Source organism: Wasmannia auropunctata, unplaced genomic scaffold (genome assembly GCF_000956235.1).
Source record: "Wasmannia auropunctata unplaced genomic scaffold, wasmannia.A_1.0 LD334185.1, whole genome shotgun sequence".
Classification (NCBI taxonomy): Eukaryota; Metazoa; Arthropoda; class Insecta; order Hymenoptera; family Formicidae; genus Wasmannia; species Wasmannia auropunctata.
The window spans coordinates 88,078-106,301 of NW_012028705.1; the positions used below are offsets into that span (position 1 = coordinate 88,078).

The following is an 18,224-nucleotide window of genomic DNA, read 5'->3' on the forward strand; positions in this document are numbered from 1 at the left end:
ATATATGGCCCTTAAATCATCAGGTAAGAGTGGATGTAGTGGCTTCACCGTCTAACCACCGCGTGGTAACCGCCCCGCAAACATATCAATCAGTATAGTATACGCTTTTAAAGAATGTTGCAGCCGCCCTCGTTAATACAATATCTTTCATTTTGATGTTTGCGGGATCATTTGTGAGATTTCGTCTGCATTTTTTCTCGCCATCATTATAAATAAGAGAAAAAAATTGGAACTATGAGATTTTCACTATTTATACGCTCGTTAGGGTAATAAATAATATAAAGCGAACATATTAATATTATTACAATATCTTTTTCCTTATGTTTGTTAAGACTAGTCTCATGTATAACATCTGCGTGATACATATATATATAGCAATCCGGGTGAAAAAAAACATATACGAAAAACGAGAAAGAAAGAAGTTAATTGAAGAGGCGATCGCGGAAGCCTCGGCGCGATTCAGCACGGCGATCGACTCGTTGTAAGAAATGCTGGAGTTAAAAGGCGTTTCGTTCAGCAGAGACACGAAAGAAGCTGCCTTTACGCGGCATCGGTTTCAGTCTCGAATCCTTGTTAGGGACTCGCGGAGTGGCGAAAAGTGCATGACGCGGTCCGAAAGCAAGCGACGAAGAAACGGCCGGCGAGCGAAGCGAGACGCACGCAACCGCTGCGTCGGCGGTTCTGCAGCACTGCAGCGTGGATTACGATACCGCGGCACATTACACGCCAGTATCGCGTGCGTCCGGTTAATTCCCCGCGATTCACGCGCGGCGGGCAACAGAGGGAGGAAGACGTAAAAATCGCTCGCGATGTTCTCTAATATTTCTCTCCTTTTTTCTTCTTCTTCCCGCGAAGAGATGTTAAACGATGTCGAACGATACTGCCGAACGCAATTACGAGGCGTCGGGAAATGTCGGGCGATTTTCTTCGCGGAACATGGCTGCGTGAATTAAGGATGATTTGCAGAAAGCCGTCGGTATATATTTTCGAACATTCTTCTCGCTCTCGCCGCGATCACGAACAACATTAGTAAATAGTTAACAGTTAGTGGTAATCTAATTCACAAAGTCGGACACGCGCGCGGTATGCAAGCAGCTGCAAAAGATACATGGAAATGCTGATCGCGGTACAGCCAGCGCTCCTGGATAATTTCCACGGTTCAATTACCGACGAAATCGAAATTGCCAGCAAGAGCAGCGTGCGTGTATCTTACGCTGTATGGCGCAGTAATGATTTCATATCCGCGGCCGAAAGCCGTTGCCGTTCCTGCAGATTATCACGGTAATCAGGCGGTACTGACAGGCGCTCGAGTGGTAGTAGCATTGGCCGCATGGCAGGGAGATGAAGTTGTATCGCGAGGAGTGGTAACAATGAGCGCAATGATAATGCGTCCCGCGCCGTCGTGAATGGATGGAAGAAGACGAGATAGAGAGAAGAGAGATGAAAGGGAGAGGGGGGGGGAGGAGGAGGAGGATGAAGATGCGCCGAGGATACGCCGAGGATGCCCCCAGGAGATCATTAGTCCACCTGGCCACGGCCCCGGGTAACACTTAACTGCTTGACAAGCGTTGCGAGCCGTTATCGGTTTGCCTCTAATTATGCACACGTGACCACACGTAATAAGTACCTATTCACCCTTCGTTCCTGCCCGACTTCCTTCGCGCCTCATTGTTGGAACGTGCGTTTAGCGAAACTAGTCCAGGGACGTTGCTAGCAGAAGAATAGTAGTCAAATAGAAATAGAAGTATATCACGGAATGATAAAAAAAAACTTTCGAGAATATTTCTGAGAATATCATGCAATTACTGCACATGTCTGAAGCTTGCATATGTTTAGTTTAAAGATAATTAAACGCTGTATCAAGGAAAAGGCATAGATCGTGATGATCCACAAACGGAGACTACAATTAAAACATCTACCATTGTCATCCTCCGAGAATCCTATCGCAATCCGGAATGCCGATCGATCCTTAGCTACGGAAGGAATGCGCGGCAGTGCGTTTGATTTATATCGAGCGCGGGCTCCGTATGCACGCGTGCGCCATGTACGTGAAGAAGCAAAAAAAAAACCCCGCTAGGAAAGGAGATATGAGAAGACAGAAGTATGGCAGCGCAAATCTTAAATATGTCAAGGTAAAACACGAGGGATCCGGACGAGTCGCGGTAAGAAACGTGACAAAAAGACAGAGAGATGGTTTCTGAAGCACCGCGAGTTTTCAATCTCAGAAATGATGTAGCTAATAATAATATCAATAAAATTAATTAATAGTATAAAAATTAATACTGCATGAACAATGTTTTAGAAAATGAAAGCTATAGTAAAATTTTAATGACGTAAAGAGATTTTAAGCGCGCTCGATAAAACGTGAGCAAATTTTATCAACATTATCAACTTGGAAAAATATTATAACGCGCCGCTACAACGTTAATATATTATTTCCAATTTTATATAAACTATTGCTTGTACAGTGATATATAAATTTTCATGCATAATAAAGTGTGATGATAATGCGCGGAAGAAAAAAGTAATAATCAACTTTGCGTGGGTGGAGAGCAAGAAACTGCGGTGGACGGAGGGGAGCCTCGCGAAACTGGATCCATGTAACGTGTAGCGTGCACCAGGACGCCTCGGAATCGGCTTAATCGTGATTAATATCACGAGCTCATACCGCATGTCGGTAATTATCTACACGTGTTTTACCGAGTTGAACCGATCGTGCGCCCGGCCTCCACGTGTGGGAACACGATTCGGATTCATCTTCGCCCGCTACCATCCTCGCCTCTCCGCGCTCCCCTTCCATCCTTTACTTCTCCAGATCGCTAATCGTCTCATCACACCGTTCGAGTTTTCGTGTTTTGTTTTGCGATATCAATCGAAATATGTACGTATATTCACAATAACAAAAAAATATTTCAATTCTTTCTTATACGCATCTAGTTGGAAAAGGGCAACTATTTTTTCCGAGTGTTACGTGGGAGTGTTACGCTAGAAATCAGCATGAGTTTAATCGTGACCCGATACAATGGGAACGGATCCATTGTAGTCACAAATGTACAAACACACACAGTCTAATATATGTATCTTATTCAGAATTGCAAAGTACGCTTTGCACGTACAATCTCTGTTAAGACCTCAGAAGAGACACGTCTGTTACAGTTTTTTACATCAAAATTTCAATAGCAACGAAGAATCGACATTTCATTTTCAACATTAAATGATTTGGGAATTAACTCATATTCTAAATAAATATATTTCGTTATATTTTTAACTACGGACATCATGTCGCAGCTCTAACCGCGCTTTTACGTGTTCCGGTCTTCGCTGATACAGCTGCTATAGAGTTATCGCGCGCTATCGATAGTATAGAGCAAAGAAACGAAGAAGAGATTATTCACGGAGGAGAAAGGGACAAACGATTCAGTAAAAATGAGCCGATAGTGGGAGGCAAGAACTTGGCAACTATATAGCAGAAAGCGCGTATTATCATATAGCAGCGTGACTCCGAGCGGCCGCACGGCTCATCTGAATAAATATCGTATTATAATTAAAGGAATCGTTCGATCCATAAATCAATGAAGTCGGTTTATATATCAGGCCTCACCTATATAATGTGTACCGGTGCAGGGCCCAGCGGGCCCTGCACTCGCCGTGGGGGGTCCCCCTATGCTAATGGCGTCCTCTCACGAAGAACTAGAGGGAGGGAAAGAAAGAAAGAGACGGATAAAGACGCGCTATATCCGCGGGTACGTTTGTTCGGCCCTGACCCGTACCTTCATGAAATACAACCCCCTTCGCCCCTTTCTCTTACCGGCACCGAGCCTCTGATCTTCGCCGACCGCAACCGCTTATCAATTTGTTACCGTGCGCTGTTTGTTAAATCAAATCAAGGGCTCGCACGCCGAGTCAATAAATAATCCTGCTTAATATGTGCCTCGAAATCGGCAACCCTCGTATCGTGCTAGGCTTCAGTATATATATAACTCAGGTCAAAGCTCAGTGGCAGAAAAAATCAGATTGTAGTAAGAGATAGTGATAGAAAAGCGTAAATTATAAACTTTTGCAATATTTTTTCTAACTGTTAAACAAATGTGAGTAAGAATTCTATATAACTAAAATACTCATGTGCAATGCTTTAACAGTTTTGACGGTTGAACGATCTGTCCGTCTGATGATCCTCTTTCCTTTCAATCCTTGCACGATGTTACCCTTCGGTAACATTATATCCTTTCGGACCACGCCGCACGTTCCGCTCCTTCGGAGGAAAAAAAAAACGATACGTGTCCCCTTTGTCCCCTTTACGTTTATTATGACGATTCCGGACAGAGCGTGGACGTACGGTAGTTTATTTGGGCGGCGATGAGGCCCCGGTTTGCGGGGCCCGAACGAATTAACGACGCGGCCGCGATTAACAAAGGGCGATACAAATTAGATTAAATCGCCGTAGGGGGCGGCATCGCGGTAGAGAAAGGCGAATGATGATACTGCTTGATAAATAGACGAACGTCATGCGATGCCTAAACGGAGACTTCGTTCGGCTCCGAAATGGAATGCCAACGCCGACAGGATGCTCTGTGGCCATCCCTCCCTCCCCCCCCCCTCCTCTCCCCCTACAAAGGAATATTTTTCCTACCAACGAAGGCGAGAGCATAATTAACATTATTAACGTGCACACTCGAGGGTGAACACTTTGTAATTTACGCAATTTTCCCTGTATCTAATTAATACAGGGACACAATCATTGCAAAGAAGAAAAATATTCCCGTATATCATTTGTCGGCGCTTTTCCCGGCGTCCTTTAATTAGAGGCTAAACAATTTTCTATTCGGCAGAACCGTCAGGGAATAAATCAATGAACGAAGTTTCGTGTCTGGATGCAGAAGTTCCCTCGAGAAACGAACAAACGTTTGGTCTGCCTACCTACCTACCGGTGGCTGCAACCACCCACCTTCTTGCGTCCACATAAATTTCAGACACGCCATTCGGCACTATCATTATCTTTCCTCCGCTGACGAGAAGCGTCGCCGTAATTTTAACAAGTTCGTAGAAGTCTCGCAATTAAGGAAACGCGAGCATCACTTGCTTTCCGGCGCCAGAGCGCGGTTTCCTTGTGTGAAGGCCATCTTTTATTTATATATCGCTGTGACTATCCGCGCACGAAACAGAAACCACAAATTATTCTCATAAAAGAGAAGCGGATGATCAAATATAATTGACATAGATACATTATAACAATATACAATTCTCAGGATTTAATGTACTATCTTTAAGTGATACATTACAATTAGATTTGCAATTAAAAATATTAATTCTCGTTGCGGAATAATAGTTAAAACTATGTCAGAAAAAGATTGTTTGCAAATTTGTTTTCTGCGCGTACATACAGTAATTAATATAAATGAAATAATGATATTTTTTCAAATTCGAAAATGTTTAATGTGTGTTAATGTAAGTAGAAATATAATATTAAGGAGACGAAGAGGATTGTATTTTACGTGAAGGTACGAGTCACGGCCGAACAAAAACATTGTAACCGCGGATACGCGCGTCTTTATAATGTAAGCAGAATGTAATATAAAAACGTATAACTTTTTCATTTCTTACACGAAAAAAGTACATGCTGATTGATTGAAAGATATTTTCATCATATACGTAAAAGAAGGTATCACGATCGTTCTTACCCGGAACACAACTTGCGTCGCGACGCAAGGTGCTTTCTTTGTAAAGAAAGAGCAAGGAACGAAGGGTGCCACGAGAGAGCGGAGCAAAGAAAGGAAGAAGCGGCGATCGAACAAGGAGACGAGGTAGGCAACAGGACGAAGAAGATGAGTACGAGTAAGGATCCGACGAACACACCCCTCGAAACGTTCGGTCGGGCCGGTCAGGCGGCCGCGGCCAATATTTAATTACAGATAATTACCGGTTATAATGCGCGGCAGATCGGCGGCCTGCCGTTTAATTGATCGGCTTTACGGCCTGATTTGTGTATCTGCCTTCGCGTTCGTGCGATCCGCCGTTAAAGCCGGAGCCGATTTTTAATCCCTGCCGGGTTTTGGCCCGGCGTTTTCGGTGTGGCGCGCACGCCTGCCGAAGAGAATCGCATCTGATCATTATTTAAAACTGCATTACGCAATCCACCCACCTCGTTGCCGCGTAGCTTTATTGCGCGGTGTCCGGAGTACCGGTATTCGAATTAAGCGGCGAGCAAGTAAAAGGAATCGTCCGGGTGAACGCTACGCGAAAAAAAAACTGAAGCCCGTACCCGCGCGGCCCGGCACCGTGAGAAACCGCTAACATGCGGAAAAGTTCGTTATATGTGGCACGTTGTTACGCGTAAGTGCAAGTGACCTGGCGTTTTACCATCAGGAATGAATTTCAGTCTTTTATTCGATAATATGAGGTTAGATAACTATCAAGTTGCCCAATTATAATTTACAGTAACATAAAGTAACTTATTGTAACTAACTATAAATACTGTCATATTTTAAAAATTAGAAAATGCTATATACCTTTTTATACAATTTTACTTTTATTATTTTAAAATTATGTAAAAAGATATATATTGCGATCTCTTTGATTTTTACTTTCTACACTTCCTACATATTAAAATAAATATATAAAATCTTTTAGAAAATAATCATAAAGTTTGCATTTGCTTTTTCGACAGAAAAATCAATATTCTAAAACATAATTGTTATACGCATACAATCCATGTATAAATACAATAGATGAAAGAACAACCTCCTGAATATATTGAGAATCTCTGCCTCAATAAATAGCCGGCAGGTCGGTAAATGTTCCGCACCTCCGCGCGGAGGTGGAGCGATATTCTTCTGCGGAAGAAGAGAATGCCGGCAGGAGGAAGACGAGGTGGTCCCGCGTACGGAAAGAGATGCCGCGGTATCTCGGTTCAATCCTCTCTATTGCGTTATTATCGCATTATATTGAGACGTGGGCCTCGAAATGTCGAGAGGGCCTCCCTCTCCCCGCCACGATCGCCATTCCGTTCGGACACGCGGAACACGCGTAAAAATCTCGCCGGTAATGCACGGAAAGTTCGGGCACGGTCGGCTCCCTTTGCCGAGGTCGGAGCATGCAGATCCGACACGAAATATCATTAATAGTCGTTTGCCGGATGACCGAACCCGGTAATCGACCATTCTGCGGTCCGGGATCGGATCGCCCGAAAACCGCAACACGCCGGCAATGCCGCGGCATCGGCGGCGTCGACCGATGCCGCGCCGACCGGGCACTTTAAAGCCCCGTTCGCGTCGTAATTTATGTTCATAAACTCCACCTCACTAAGTGCGAATAGTATAGCGCGGCGAGCATCGCTCACAGTGAGTATTGCTCATCACGTTGGCGAAACGCCTCCTCAAACTTAATTTTTTCTGCACATCTACGCCGGGAATTAAATATATGTAATGCATCCAGATGTATCTCGCGTTTGCACATTGCGATAAAAATCGATCAATTGGAGTTGGATTGAGCGAGCTATTTGCGCGCTTATTGTTAGTCGCAGGAAGACACGTGTCATTTGCTGTATATGGTGTATGATTGTGGCAAAAGCGTCGGGGCAAGAATGAACCGATGAACAAGACGTTGGGCAGAAGAAACGTGCGAAAGGGATGCAAAAGGGCGATAAGAAACGGCGAGGAAGGAGGTCGCGTAGAAGCTCGGCGGGGGAATCAGTTAAGGGCCCATTCTCGGCTCGGCGGCGGTGGTGCGACGAACTTTTTTGTCGCGGATTTAATAAGGCGTCGGGTGTGACGATCATGTAAAAAGAAGGAGCTTGAGCCCGCGGAGAGGAGAGAGGATAGGAGCGGAGAGGCGGAAGAAGGGTAAAGCGCGTCCACGAGTGCGGGCCCTACGAGTGTTCTCACGTGAGAGGGGAGGGGCCCCCTCGCCGCCACCGCCGAGCCGCATTCGCTTTTTTACGGCACTTCCAGCAAGTCGTAAATATGGTCATCCGGCGCAATAACGCGGCAAAACACAGCGGGCGCGAACGCCGCGAGACTTTCCGACGCAAGTCCACCCGGGTGCATTGAAGGGCCCTGTAACGACCTTCGGCGTCCGTCGCGTACAGCGGCTCGCGCGCGGGCTCCCTTTTTCGATTCCCTCCACTTTTCGCGCCTTCAACGGGACTCGCGCCTCGGTCCACCTGGACCCACAAAGAGAGAGGGCTCGGACCGGAAGCTAATCCTACGCACAATGTCCACCGCGTTGCGACTCGGCGCGTGAAGTTGCCTCCAGTGTCGGTGTCATTGTTCGCTTGATTGCTTCTGGGCAGCTCTACGACGCTCGCTTATGCGACTTTGCCTTTTATCGGGCCGCGATTAGACTCGCCGCGCACCGGAGCTATAGGCAGGAGTAATTCTCCTGTTATTCGCTTTCGACGCACCTGCGCTGTTTCCAAAAAATTGTAAAAATGCACAAAAAAAAGATTTCAAATGCAAAATTACGAAAGCTTTAAAATAAAAAAAAAACATATAATAAAACACGTAAGACAAGTGGAAATGTATGCTTCGAATAAAACCCTGCAGGAGAGAAATTTCTGCATATGCTCGTGACTACGCAAATAACGTAATGCATAAGTCGGAGTGTGTGTTTTATACAGCCGATGTACTCGACGCGCGCGAAGTCCCGTCGACACGACGAACAATTTCAGTCGGCTCGCTAATAGAAGTCGAATTACGATAATAAAGTGTCCTAGCGAGGCGAAGTGGCCGTCCATTAGTTACGTTGGGGGATCTTTGAGAAGAAACGAACCTGCTCCAGATCCACCGGGGAATCCCGTCTTTGCAGCGTCATCGCTCGCGGCTCGCCACGATACAAAGAGACAACGCCGCCGCCGTCGCCGCGAGGGGCGACGACGACCCGAAAAAGTGGCTATGCTAAATAATAGTGCTTCCGTCGGGCCGTCGTCCGCTCGCCACATAGTTCATTCATGAATCCCGAATGCCTTCAGAGCGGCGATGCCTGGCAGTCACGTCGAACGCGATCGGGAATCGAATAAAGAATAATGGATCCAGATGAAGAATTCTTCGACATAGTCACGCACTAGATCGATTAGGGGCCAGAAAAAAAATTAAATTTATCCGGTAATCATTATTTTTTAACGCATCATCTTATTAGCGAGTGAGATTGTTAATAATAACCGGAAAGCTGACGAAGATGATAAGTGCTTCGATTCCATAGTAATCTCCGTTACAAAAAAAAACGATTATCTAAATTAAATATCAACGCACATCGCGAGATTCAGTCGAAGCTCCAATTTCCTCGCACACTTGAGGAAGATACGTAATGTCGTGCAATTCTAAATCGATCGAACTAAAATTTTACCCTCACTCCCTCGAGCAGTCAATTTTGCGCGATAAAGCTTCTATCGAACTGCACGCTAGTTCGTGGATAAAACGGTGGTGCCGTTCCATCGACAATATTCGAAGGAAGAAAAGCGCGTTTTTCCTCTGTTCGTCTAGCTCTTTAGCCGTATTTTCTTTATCCCGCTTTCTTTTTCTCTCTTTCTCGCAAAAACGGGGAAAATAACTGGCACGGATAGGTCTGTCTATGCTCTGTCAGGTCTGTTTCTTGTCAGGAAGTGGAGCAATCTAAGAATTTGCGTAGGACACAGGCAATTACTACGGTGGGAACTAATGCGGCTGTCGAATCATCTTTTTCTTGTCTCTTGTACCTTTTTTTCAGAAGGGACGTGGATACCGTCCCTGAATTCTTTAATAGGGCCGGAGGATTGCCTGAATGGCGCCACCGTTTTCGCGGCAAAGTGACGGCAGACCCAATATCGTCTGTGCAGGTGTTGGACGCTGCCCACGAGCTACGTCACGACTGCGTTTTCTGACGTCGGGTGACGAAGGTGAATGGACATCGCTCGCCCCAGAGATAGATCGGGATAAAACGAACGACGACGCCGTCCCTCATATTCGCTCGTTAACAGATTCCGGAAACTCTCGCATTCCTCCGCCGCTATATTTGAGAGACTGAATAACACGCGCTGTGTGTGCCTGACTGCGGTCGCGTATGCAAATTTGCACGCACAGATAAGAGGGGATAATTACGAGGAAATTATGTGCGAGGCCGTTTTGAAGCATGTTGCAGTTTCCTCACAACATTACACATCTTCGTCTCGCAATGTAAAACGTGTGATTCGGTTCGGCAAAATATTATTTCCTCAACTTATTTTCAAGATAAAATAAAGTATATTATTCATGTATGTGTAAAGCCGTCGTTTGCTTCAGTCGTCGAGATCAGTAATTTGCGATGATCTCGAATAATCGAATCAGCAGGGATCTCGTCAATCCCTAAAGGGGGTAGAATCTTGACCGCACGTCACCTCCCTGGATCCGTTGAACCTTCTTGACCATTTTAGAAAAGGCAAAAGGATGCGTGAGGAATCTCTAAGACGAGCATCAACATTTTCTTGCACACCGATCGAACGAGTTCGAGATAGGCCAATAGCTGATGCGTAAGCTGAAGGAAAGAAAGAATCTCGTAACGGGATAAACGGGCGATCGAACATCATCGTAATACCGTCACATTCCGATACGTAACGGCGAAAAGAGCGCGTATATATCGCGTACTGGACAACCTGCAGGAACGAGTACTGTGAATAGGCAACGACGGTTGGTCATATAAAATTTCTCGGAAACGCGCTCGGGGAAGCGTGCATACAGTTTTTGAGAAGATCGAGCGGAGACGAGAGGCGGCTCTACCAGTATACTCTGTGCGTGGAATTGCTGTGTTCGCGGAAGAAATTTCTTTGATCGCCCTTGCGAGAATCGTAACAGATTCCCATGCGTAGAGGATCTGTCCGTTCCTCCCATCTTTGCAAATTAGATCGCACCGATCTCGGGTTCCGATTTTACGAGAGGCATTTCCATTCGATACAAATTTTCAGATGCATCTCAAAGCTATCTAAAATTATGCGCCGACCGGCACGCGGACAAATTCTTTCCAAGAATAACAGCTGTAGATCCACAGGTTGAGAATCCGCACGGAGCATCGAGAGAGTCCCCTGTTTGGATTCCAATTATTCAGCGGCGTGTCCCGAAACTCTCAATTCTTCGTGAATCCTGACCCCGGACCTTTCTCCTTCCTTCCCATCTGTCCCATCTGTTCCGTGCGCGCTCTCTTCACTGGACTCTGCATAGATAATGAACCACGAAAAAAAGGAAAGCAACCGTACGACGGCTCGCTGTCGTTGCGGGCGAATCCGACGAATCAAAAAACTTCGCCTTCTACCTCCACCGACGTTCACCAACGCCATTTCCTGTTCGCGGAGAGTACCTGCCCATAATCATTATTATTCGCAGCCAAATAGCCGGTGGCTCTCTTTCTCTCTCGCGCCATTGATTAATCTTCTTATCTCGGAAATATCGAGGCGCTCAATATCACGGGCTATTCTGATACAAGTATCATATCTGCAAAACTATCTCCTGATAACAAATTTTAATGTTTATAATATAAAGATAAACGAGCGTGCTATAAGTAGCGTTTTTAGATAATTATCTAGTATTCTATCAAAAATGATTGCAATTTACTCATCTATTATTTTTATTAAAAAATTAATACAAATATATTTTCGTTCGCTCTGCGATAAAATACTAGATAAAATAATTCAGGCATTAGGCATTATCATAAAATAAACATTTAGATAAAATTAAAAAAAATTCCCTTCAATTTTGAAGAGAAACAACAGAAGATAAAGCGATGAGAATGTGATAGTAATGTATACCGAATGCAAAGTACCGGCGAGATCACAATTCGTAAAGCTGAGCTGCTGCTCCGTCACCTTCGCAGGTAGTTGGTAGACGAAAGCGTCGAGAGAAAAGGACTTGGGTGTACCGCCGAGAGGAAAAGAGACAAGAGTATAAGAGGAAAGAGAGAGAAAGGTACACTGTGTCAGGTAGGAAGAACAGAGTAAAGAGACGTGGAAGTGGCAGGGCGAAGAAGAGGAGAGTAAAGGCCCCGGGCGAGGTCACCCACCGCCCCCGCCCCCCTCACTCCCCCATACACCCTGATTATCCGCCGCCGGGGGCGGGACGCTCTGTAATGAGCATCGAAGAGGTGCTCAACCTCTGACTGTTTCGTAAATTTTCCTAACATCAAAGGAACTTAAAAATCTTTTTCGACGATATTTTTCTCTTATGCGAAATCTAAGTTTCATCTTACATTCTTCTTCTTTAATAATGCCAAAACCGCACACATATATTCATACATATGCGAATAAAATGTAAAATTAATAAATAATATAAATAAATTGTAAAAAATAAATAAAAATATTTTAATTATAAATTTTTCGAAATAGCGTTGACAGTTTACTTTAATATTTCATTAGCAAATTGCAAGATAAATGATAGAACTCGTTATAAATTTAAAATAATCTATACGTACTTTAAAATATTAATCCCCTATATGACTAATTTCCTTTTTCGTAATATGTTCTTTTATATGAAAGACCCGTTATTATCATACATATGTTGTACATACGTGTAAATATATAGCTCAATTTAATCGAGGACAGGTTGATTCGCGACATAGAACACTCGCAAGGCGAAGATTAGGGTGAAGCAGGAAGCAGCGGAAGGCGACGGGATGGTAAACGTTTGAATGGCGAAGCACGGCGTCGTCGGCTGTCTGCGAAGACACCCGGATGATCGAGCGATGTTATTTTAAGTTTTCCGTGGGGGCCCCTCGGCTTCTCTCCCGTCTTGCCCTAATCGGCTGTCAGCCACCCCCGTAGCGTGGGGTCGGCGGCTACCCCCGTTTAATACATATGCGCGCGCGTAACACACGCGCGCAATTTCACCCGATCGGGAGAGCAACCGCCTGACACGACCCCCCACGGACAAGATTCGCCCTTTTTTTTCTCCTACATCGAGATTCGCGCCCGAGGATTCATGCCCCTCGAGGGGTCAGATTCAAAACGCTTTACACTCTCATAACTGGAACCTGTTGATTCGGCAACCCCCGAAAATCTCGAACACCTCGACTACCCAAAACAAGACTTCTTCAGTGTCTCCCCAAATACTCTGTTATGAATAACTGTTAATATCAGATAAAATTTGTTCTTACCTTAAAGAGAAGTTAAAAGAAAAAGATATAATAAATGAAAGAGAAATACCAGAGAAGAAGTCATTTTGTTATCATGGAATATTCTGTGCCTAAGATATGGACAATCCAACAGTCCTTAGGGCATTCCGCCACCATTAGCAACGCAACACCTAGTCAACTACCGACTCTGTGTTCTCAAACGTACGATAGACCGTGAAGATGGAGTCGCTTCAGGAAAGTTAGAATGCCCTCGCAAGGCTGCGCGGTTCGTTTGATGGCCTTCTCTTCCTCCATCCTGGACCATCCACGTGTTTCCACTGGATGACCGTTTACACCATCAGGTTTGGTGGCACATATTATATACCGGAGGAAGAAAACAGAAGAAGAGAAGGCTGAGGGACGAAGACGGACGGAGGCCAAAGGCAGAGACAGAGCGGGTAGAGGAGCGAGAGTACGAGAAAGAGGAAGAGAGAAGGATAGACCGTTGCTTTCTTGGGCTCCGGCGTGCTTATTGCGTGATATTAGCCACGGTGGCTGCCGCCACTGCTGGGATAATCATAATCTCGAAAGGGGGACAAAACACAGGCCCCGAATCGCATAACGCTGAATTTTACGACTTCTGGCATAGAGGAGACGCGACCGGATGCAACGCGGCTTTTTATGCTCTCCTAACAGCCCCCGACTTGATATCACGCCCAGAGATGGACGGCTTTTCGAAACGTCTCTCCGACCGTCGTTGGATTCGCTTGTCGGATTCGCCGTCATTGAACTCAAACACGAAAATGTCGACGGAGGAAGGTACTAAGACAGCGAGAGGAACGTCAGTCTTGCAAAGCCGAAAATTAAGCTTGAAAAGATTAAAAAAAAAAAAAAATTAAAAAATTGAATTTTTAATTTGCTATCAAATGACGGAAATAAAAAATAACCTATTATTATTTGAAAGAGTTATTATCTTATAAATATAAATGTTAGAAATTGATCAAACAATTTCTCACTATTTTTAAAAATATTAGTATAACTTGCTATACTTATCGAGAACAGTCAAACCGCTTTTTACTCGGGTTTAGTGTGTCTACGATATAAAACTAGTCGGCCGCCGACACTTTCCGCTTGAAGTAATTATTCTGAGAATTCGATCTAATTTACGCGTTTGCATAGGCGCACGATCGAGCCGGTGCGCGCTGTAAAAAAAAGGAGAAAGAAAGAGAGAGAGAGAGAGAGAGAGAGAGAGAGAGAGAGAGAGAGGGAGAACGGGCACCCAGCGGCGTTACATCGCGCGTTTCGCAATGCCGTATGAAATCAACGGCGAATGAGGCACTGAATGGAAGCGAATTGCGCGAGTCGAGACGGCGAGTCAAGTCAACGCGTTTCGAAGCGCACAGACTGCGTAATAGGGAGGATATTTTTTTCACGGAAGATACTGAATAGAAGGTTCCGCGACGATTTTTACCGTGGCGTAAGTACGGTCTTGTAATCTCTGGGAAATTGAGATCGTGAGTCACTCACCGTAAGGTCGCTCCGCAACGGGCTCGCACGAATCTGCAACAGAAAGCATTCGCATTCGATTAGCCATAGCTCTGCGACTCGTAAGTGGGGCGATTAATTATTCGTATTTGGTATTAGCTGGCCTTTTGGGTCTCACCCGGCACCCGCTGCGATCAAGATAGAACCATCGTATAATATGTATTTCCATAGAGAGAGCTTCACGGATTATTAATTACGTTTGATAAATGGTAATGTAAGACAAGATAACATCGAACTGATATAGCAAAAAAAAAGAATTTCTCCAAATAAAAATCTGGAATTACTTGGTGAGAAAAGAACATTCATAGCAAGCGTTACCTTATTTCATCTTATACGGTAGTAATATTCATGATAGATGTAAATCCGATGATCTATTACACGACGCGATACACGCGGAACTATCATTATGGTTTTCAATTGTCATGATTTCGAATAATTATCTATTACTGTCGGGATAGAGTAATAACTCTATTTCTACCTCATTTCGAGAGGATTGTTCAGCCAACAAGGTTGAATGCATGTGTGTACCGGGAGCCTCGGGAGAAGTGAATTCACATCGAAGGAAACAATGTGTATTAAATTACACGCGTCACGTCGCATAGAGGAAGCCTCCTGCGGATAATTTTGCAGTTGATTTTTAATTCTCATCCGCTCAATGACACATGTTAGCGTTACGCACATCGACACGCTCGTTCATCCATGACGATTGCAATGCGATCGTGATTCATACTCGATATAATCGACGCAATCTCGGCGCAATCGCGGCGGCGGATCTACTCAAGCGCGCCGGCCGTCTGTTTTTCTCCCTCGCGCTCGTAATTTGCATACGTTCAGAGAAAATTCCCGCGATAATTTATCCAACCGGCGAGGGTTCCCCCCACCGTGCCCCCGCGAGCAGCCGATCGTCGTAAGTGATTTCTAACCGGCTGTGCGAGAGTTGGCTTGTAATTCGCGCGGTAATGGGGAACTTACGTAATCGCCGGTGATCCTCACGCGCGTTGCCCGCTAATGCGCCAAGCTGGCTAATAGCGTCGTCGCGTCTTAAGCCCGGGGATCGGGACCGGCGCGGCGGCCCGGAGGCACGCGTCGCGCGCGTACAGCCAGTGCGTAAAAGCGAGGAAGTTTTAAATGGTACCTCGGCGGCCGGGCACCTGCTAAAGCCGAGGGATCGGCTCGGCGGGAGCCGGTAAATGTCTCACTCAAGGCGCTCGTACGCGGCTCTAATGGAAGTCGCTAGGTAGGTCATCGGCTGTCATAAACGCACGTCCGTCCAAGTTTCCTCGACGGCGCGGAGCGTGTTAATAGCCTCATTAGATATCGCGTCGCAGTGACGTACGTATAACCGCGCGATCGATCGGTGATCGCTGAAATCTCCCACCTGGTTTCCATTAATTGTTTTGCAGGCTCAACGGGAATCTACCTAAATAACTCCTTTCCCAATTTCGCTGTGTAAACAAATTTTCCTGTCTAGTTATCGTTATGATTAAATGGTGTATATCAGATGTGTACTAATTCTATTATCATTAAATGTATTTGACTATAAAATCATATAAACATACAACTAATTTCCGGCCGAAGTAAAGCATAAAGTAAATGGATGAAGCGTGAAATGAGACGGCGTATTTGCGTAATTATGTCATAACCGTTCTTCTAACGTGGTTCTTCATGTAGGATATACCAGCATTATCTTTTTTCTCTCAATTATGACATCGACTTCTACAGTCATTAGCCCCAACATTAGCGCCAATGGGACACGGTCTTCCCAGGCTGTCAACCATTCAAGCATTGACCGTATCAAATGTTGCTTAAGTTTGTTAATTAACCCCCTCGACTCCACAAGCAAATTCAGTAACACGTGTGACCATACTGACTACCATTATTTTGTGGAAATGTAATTTCTCTTTATGTGCACAATCTCGCATGTTACAAATATAAAAATTGTTGTATTGTTAAATCCATGTTACAATTATATAAAAATTATATTTGGAATACTTTTCTTTCCACGCAACTTTCCACGACGTATGTACTTTAATTACGAGCAAGATTGCACTGAATTAAGTCAGCAGTGGAATTAAGAGAACTTGCGATCTAATGGACGGACAACTTGGAAGTATAATTCGCTGTTATTATCTTTATGCTATTAGACATTCTTGACGGTTATGACAATATTACGTTTGCACGCGTATATACGCTTATTTGCTAAAATAAGATGCGCTTGATTTATCTCATCTGCATCAACCGTGCGCGTTTCTCATTCGGATAAGCCAGCCAACAAAAATTCCAACTAAATAAAACGTCTCTCGCGACGAAATTCCAAGAATCTCGTCGTCAATATTAGAGTCAGCTAAGCAATGCCATGGCATTGAACGTGTTAGGTTTCATTAGTTACCATATATACGCACGTCTGCATTCAACAATGTGCACATCTCCCGACGACACCCGGTCGCGATCGAACGCGCAGATTACATTCAACGGGACGAAACGTCCTGCATCTGGAATTCCGTAGAACCTGTCGAGAACCCCGCAACGTTCGGAGTCGCGGGTGAAAAAAAGCAGGAGAGAAAAAAAAGGAAAACACCCGCACCCGTCCGTTTATCCGTCGCTAATCAACGATCACGGCGTCGTATTCTAATATTTTCCGTGAAGCGTCGCGCGCCATCACGAATTCTGATTGAGCTGCGTCCGCGGGGCCGGGGCCGGGGCCGCGTGGCCGGGTGCCGATGCATGTATCGGGCCCCGAAGGTGCCAACGGGGTCGGGAGCGATGGTCGATAAATATTAAACGACTTTCCACCTGTCGCGTCGTCATCGTCGCGTTGGAGGGAACAAGGGGGAGAGGGAGGCACTTCCGAGAGGGAGATGACTGAATGTTAATTAGCGAGGCGTGACAAGTGTTAAGTAATCCATCCATCTACCTATACGTCGAGAGGGTGGAGCCTGCCTAACGTTCAGTAATTAACGCGACACTTGGGGCCCGGCCACGCACCATCGGCGAAACACGGCGGTTCGTTCTTGCGAACGGGCGCGCGCAATTAACCGGCGATTTAACAGCTCGAGCAGGTGGGAGACGAACCGAGTGTTAAAAAATGAACTCGTTGCGCTTTACGAAAATATGATTCGGAGCAGAAATTTTATTCCCTGTTCAGTACGTTGTAGAGTATCATCTATTTACATACATATGTAAATTAAATGTTACAGCGATACAATCGCGATGATTCAATTAAATTATACATTATTCTGCGTTTTAGCATTAAAATAATTTTAATATTCTGCAGATAAATCAATGAAAAGTAGCAAAAAAAGAGAAGTGATTCATTACGGAACAAACATATGCAAAAACGGATTTGCTTATTAATATATTCATTCGGCAATTGAGAAGAAGTTCCTTCCATTGATCCGAGTGTAAGCATAAGTTCACGATAGAGATATCGTTATTATTTCGCTAGAGCAGTCGACGAATATATATGACGGTGTATTCACTGCCAATTGAAGTAATTAATAATAATGTCAATATAATCTCAATGTAATTTACAAGATACTCATTCCCGCGTCTAACGATACTTCTTGTGATCTAATTTAAAAGAAATTTAACGAACTGTCCGATTAAATTTGCGCATGTTGTATTAATACGAAGTC

General features: G+C 44.8%; 1 protein-coding gene across 2 annotated transcripts in view; it reads right to left on the reverse strand.

Annotated features, from left to right (window-relative positions):
- Positions 1–18,224, reverse strand: part of LOC105459531 (POU domain, class 2, transcription factor 1-like) — a 118,724-nt gene that overhangs the window by 79,700 nt on the left and 20,800 nt on the right. For both annotated transcript variants that reach the window (XM_011705651.1, XM_011705650.1), the window contains exon 2: positions 14,572–14,604. In XM_011705651.1, coding sequence (XP_011703953.1) covers positions 14,572–14,604 — 33 coding nt within the window. The remainder of the gene's footprint in view (positions 1–14,571; positions 14,605–18,224) is intronic.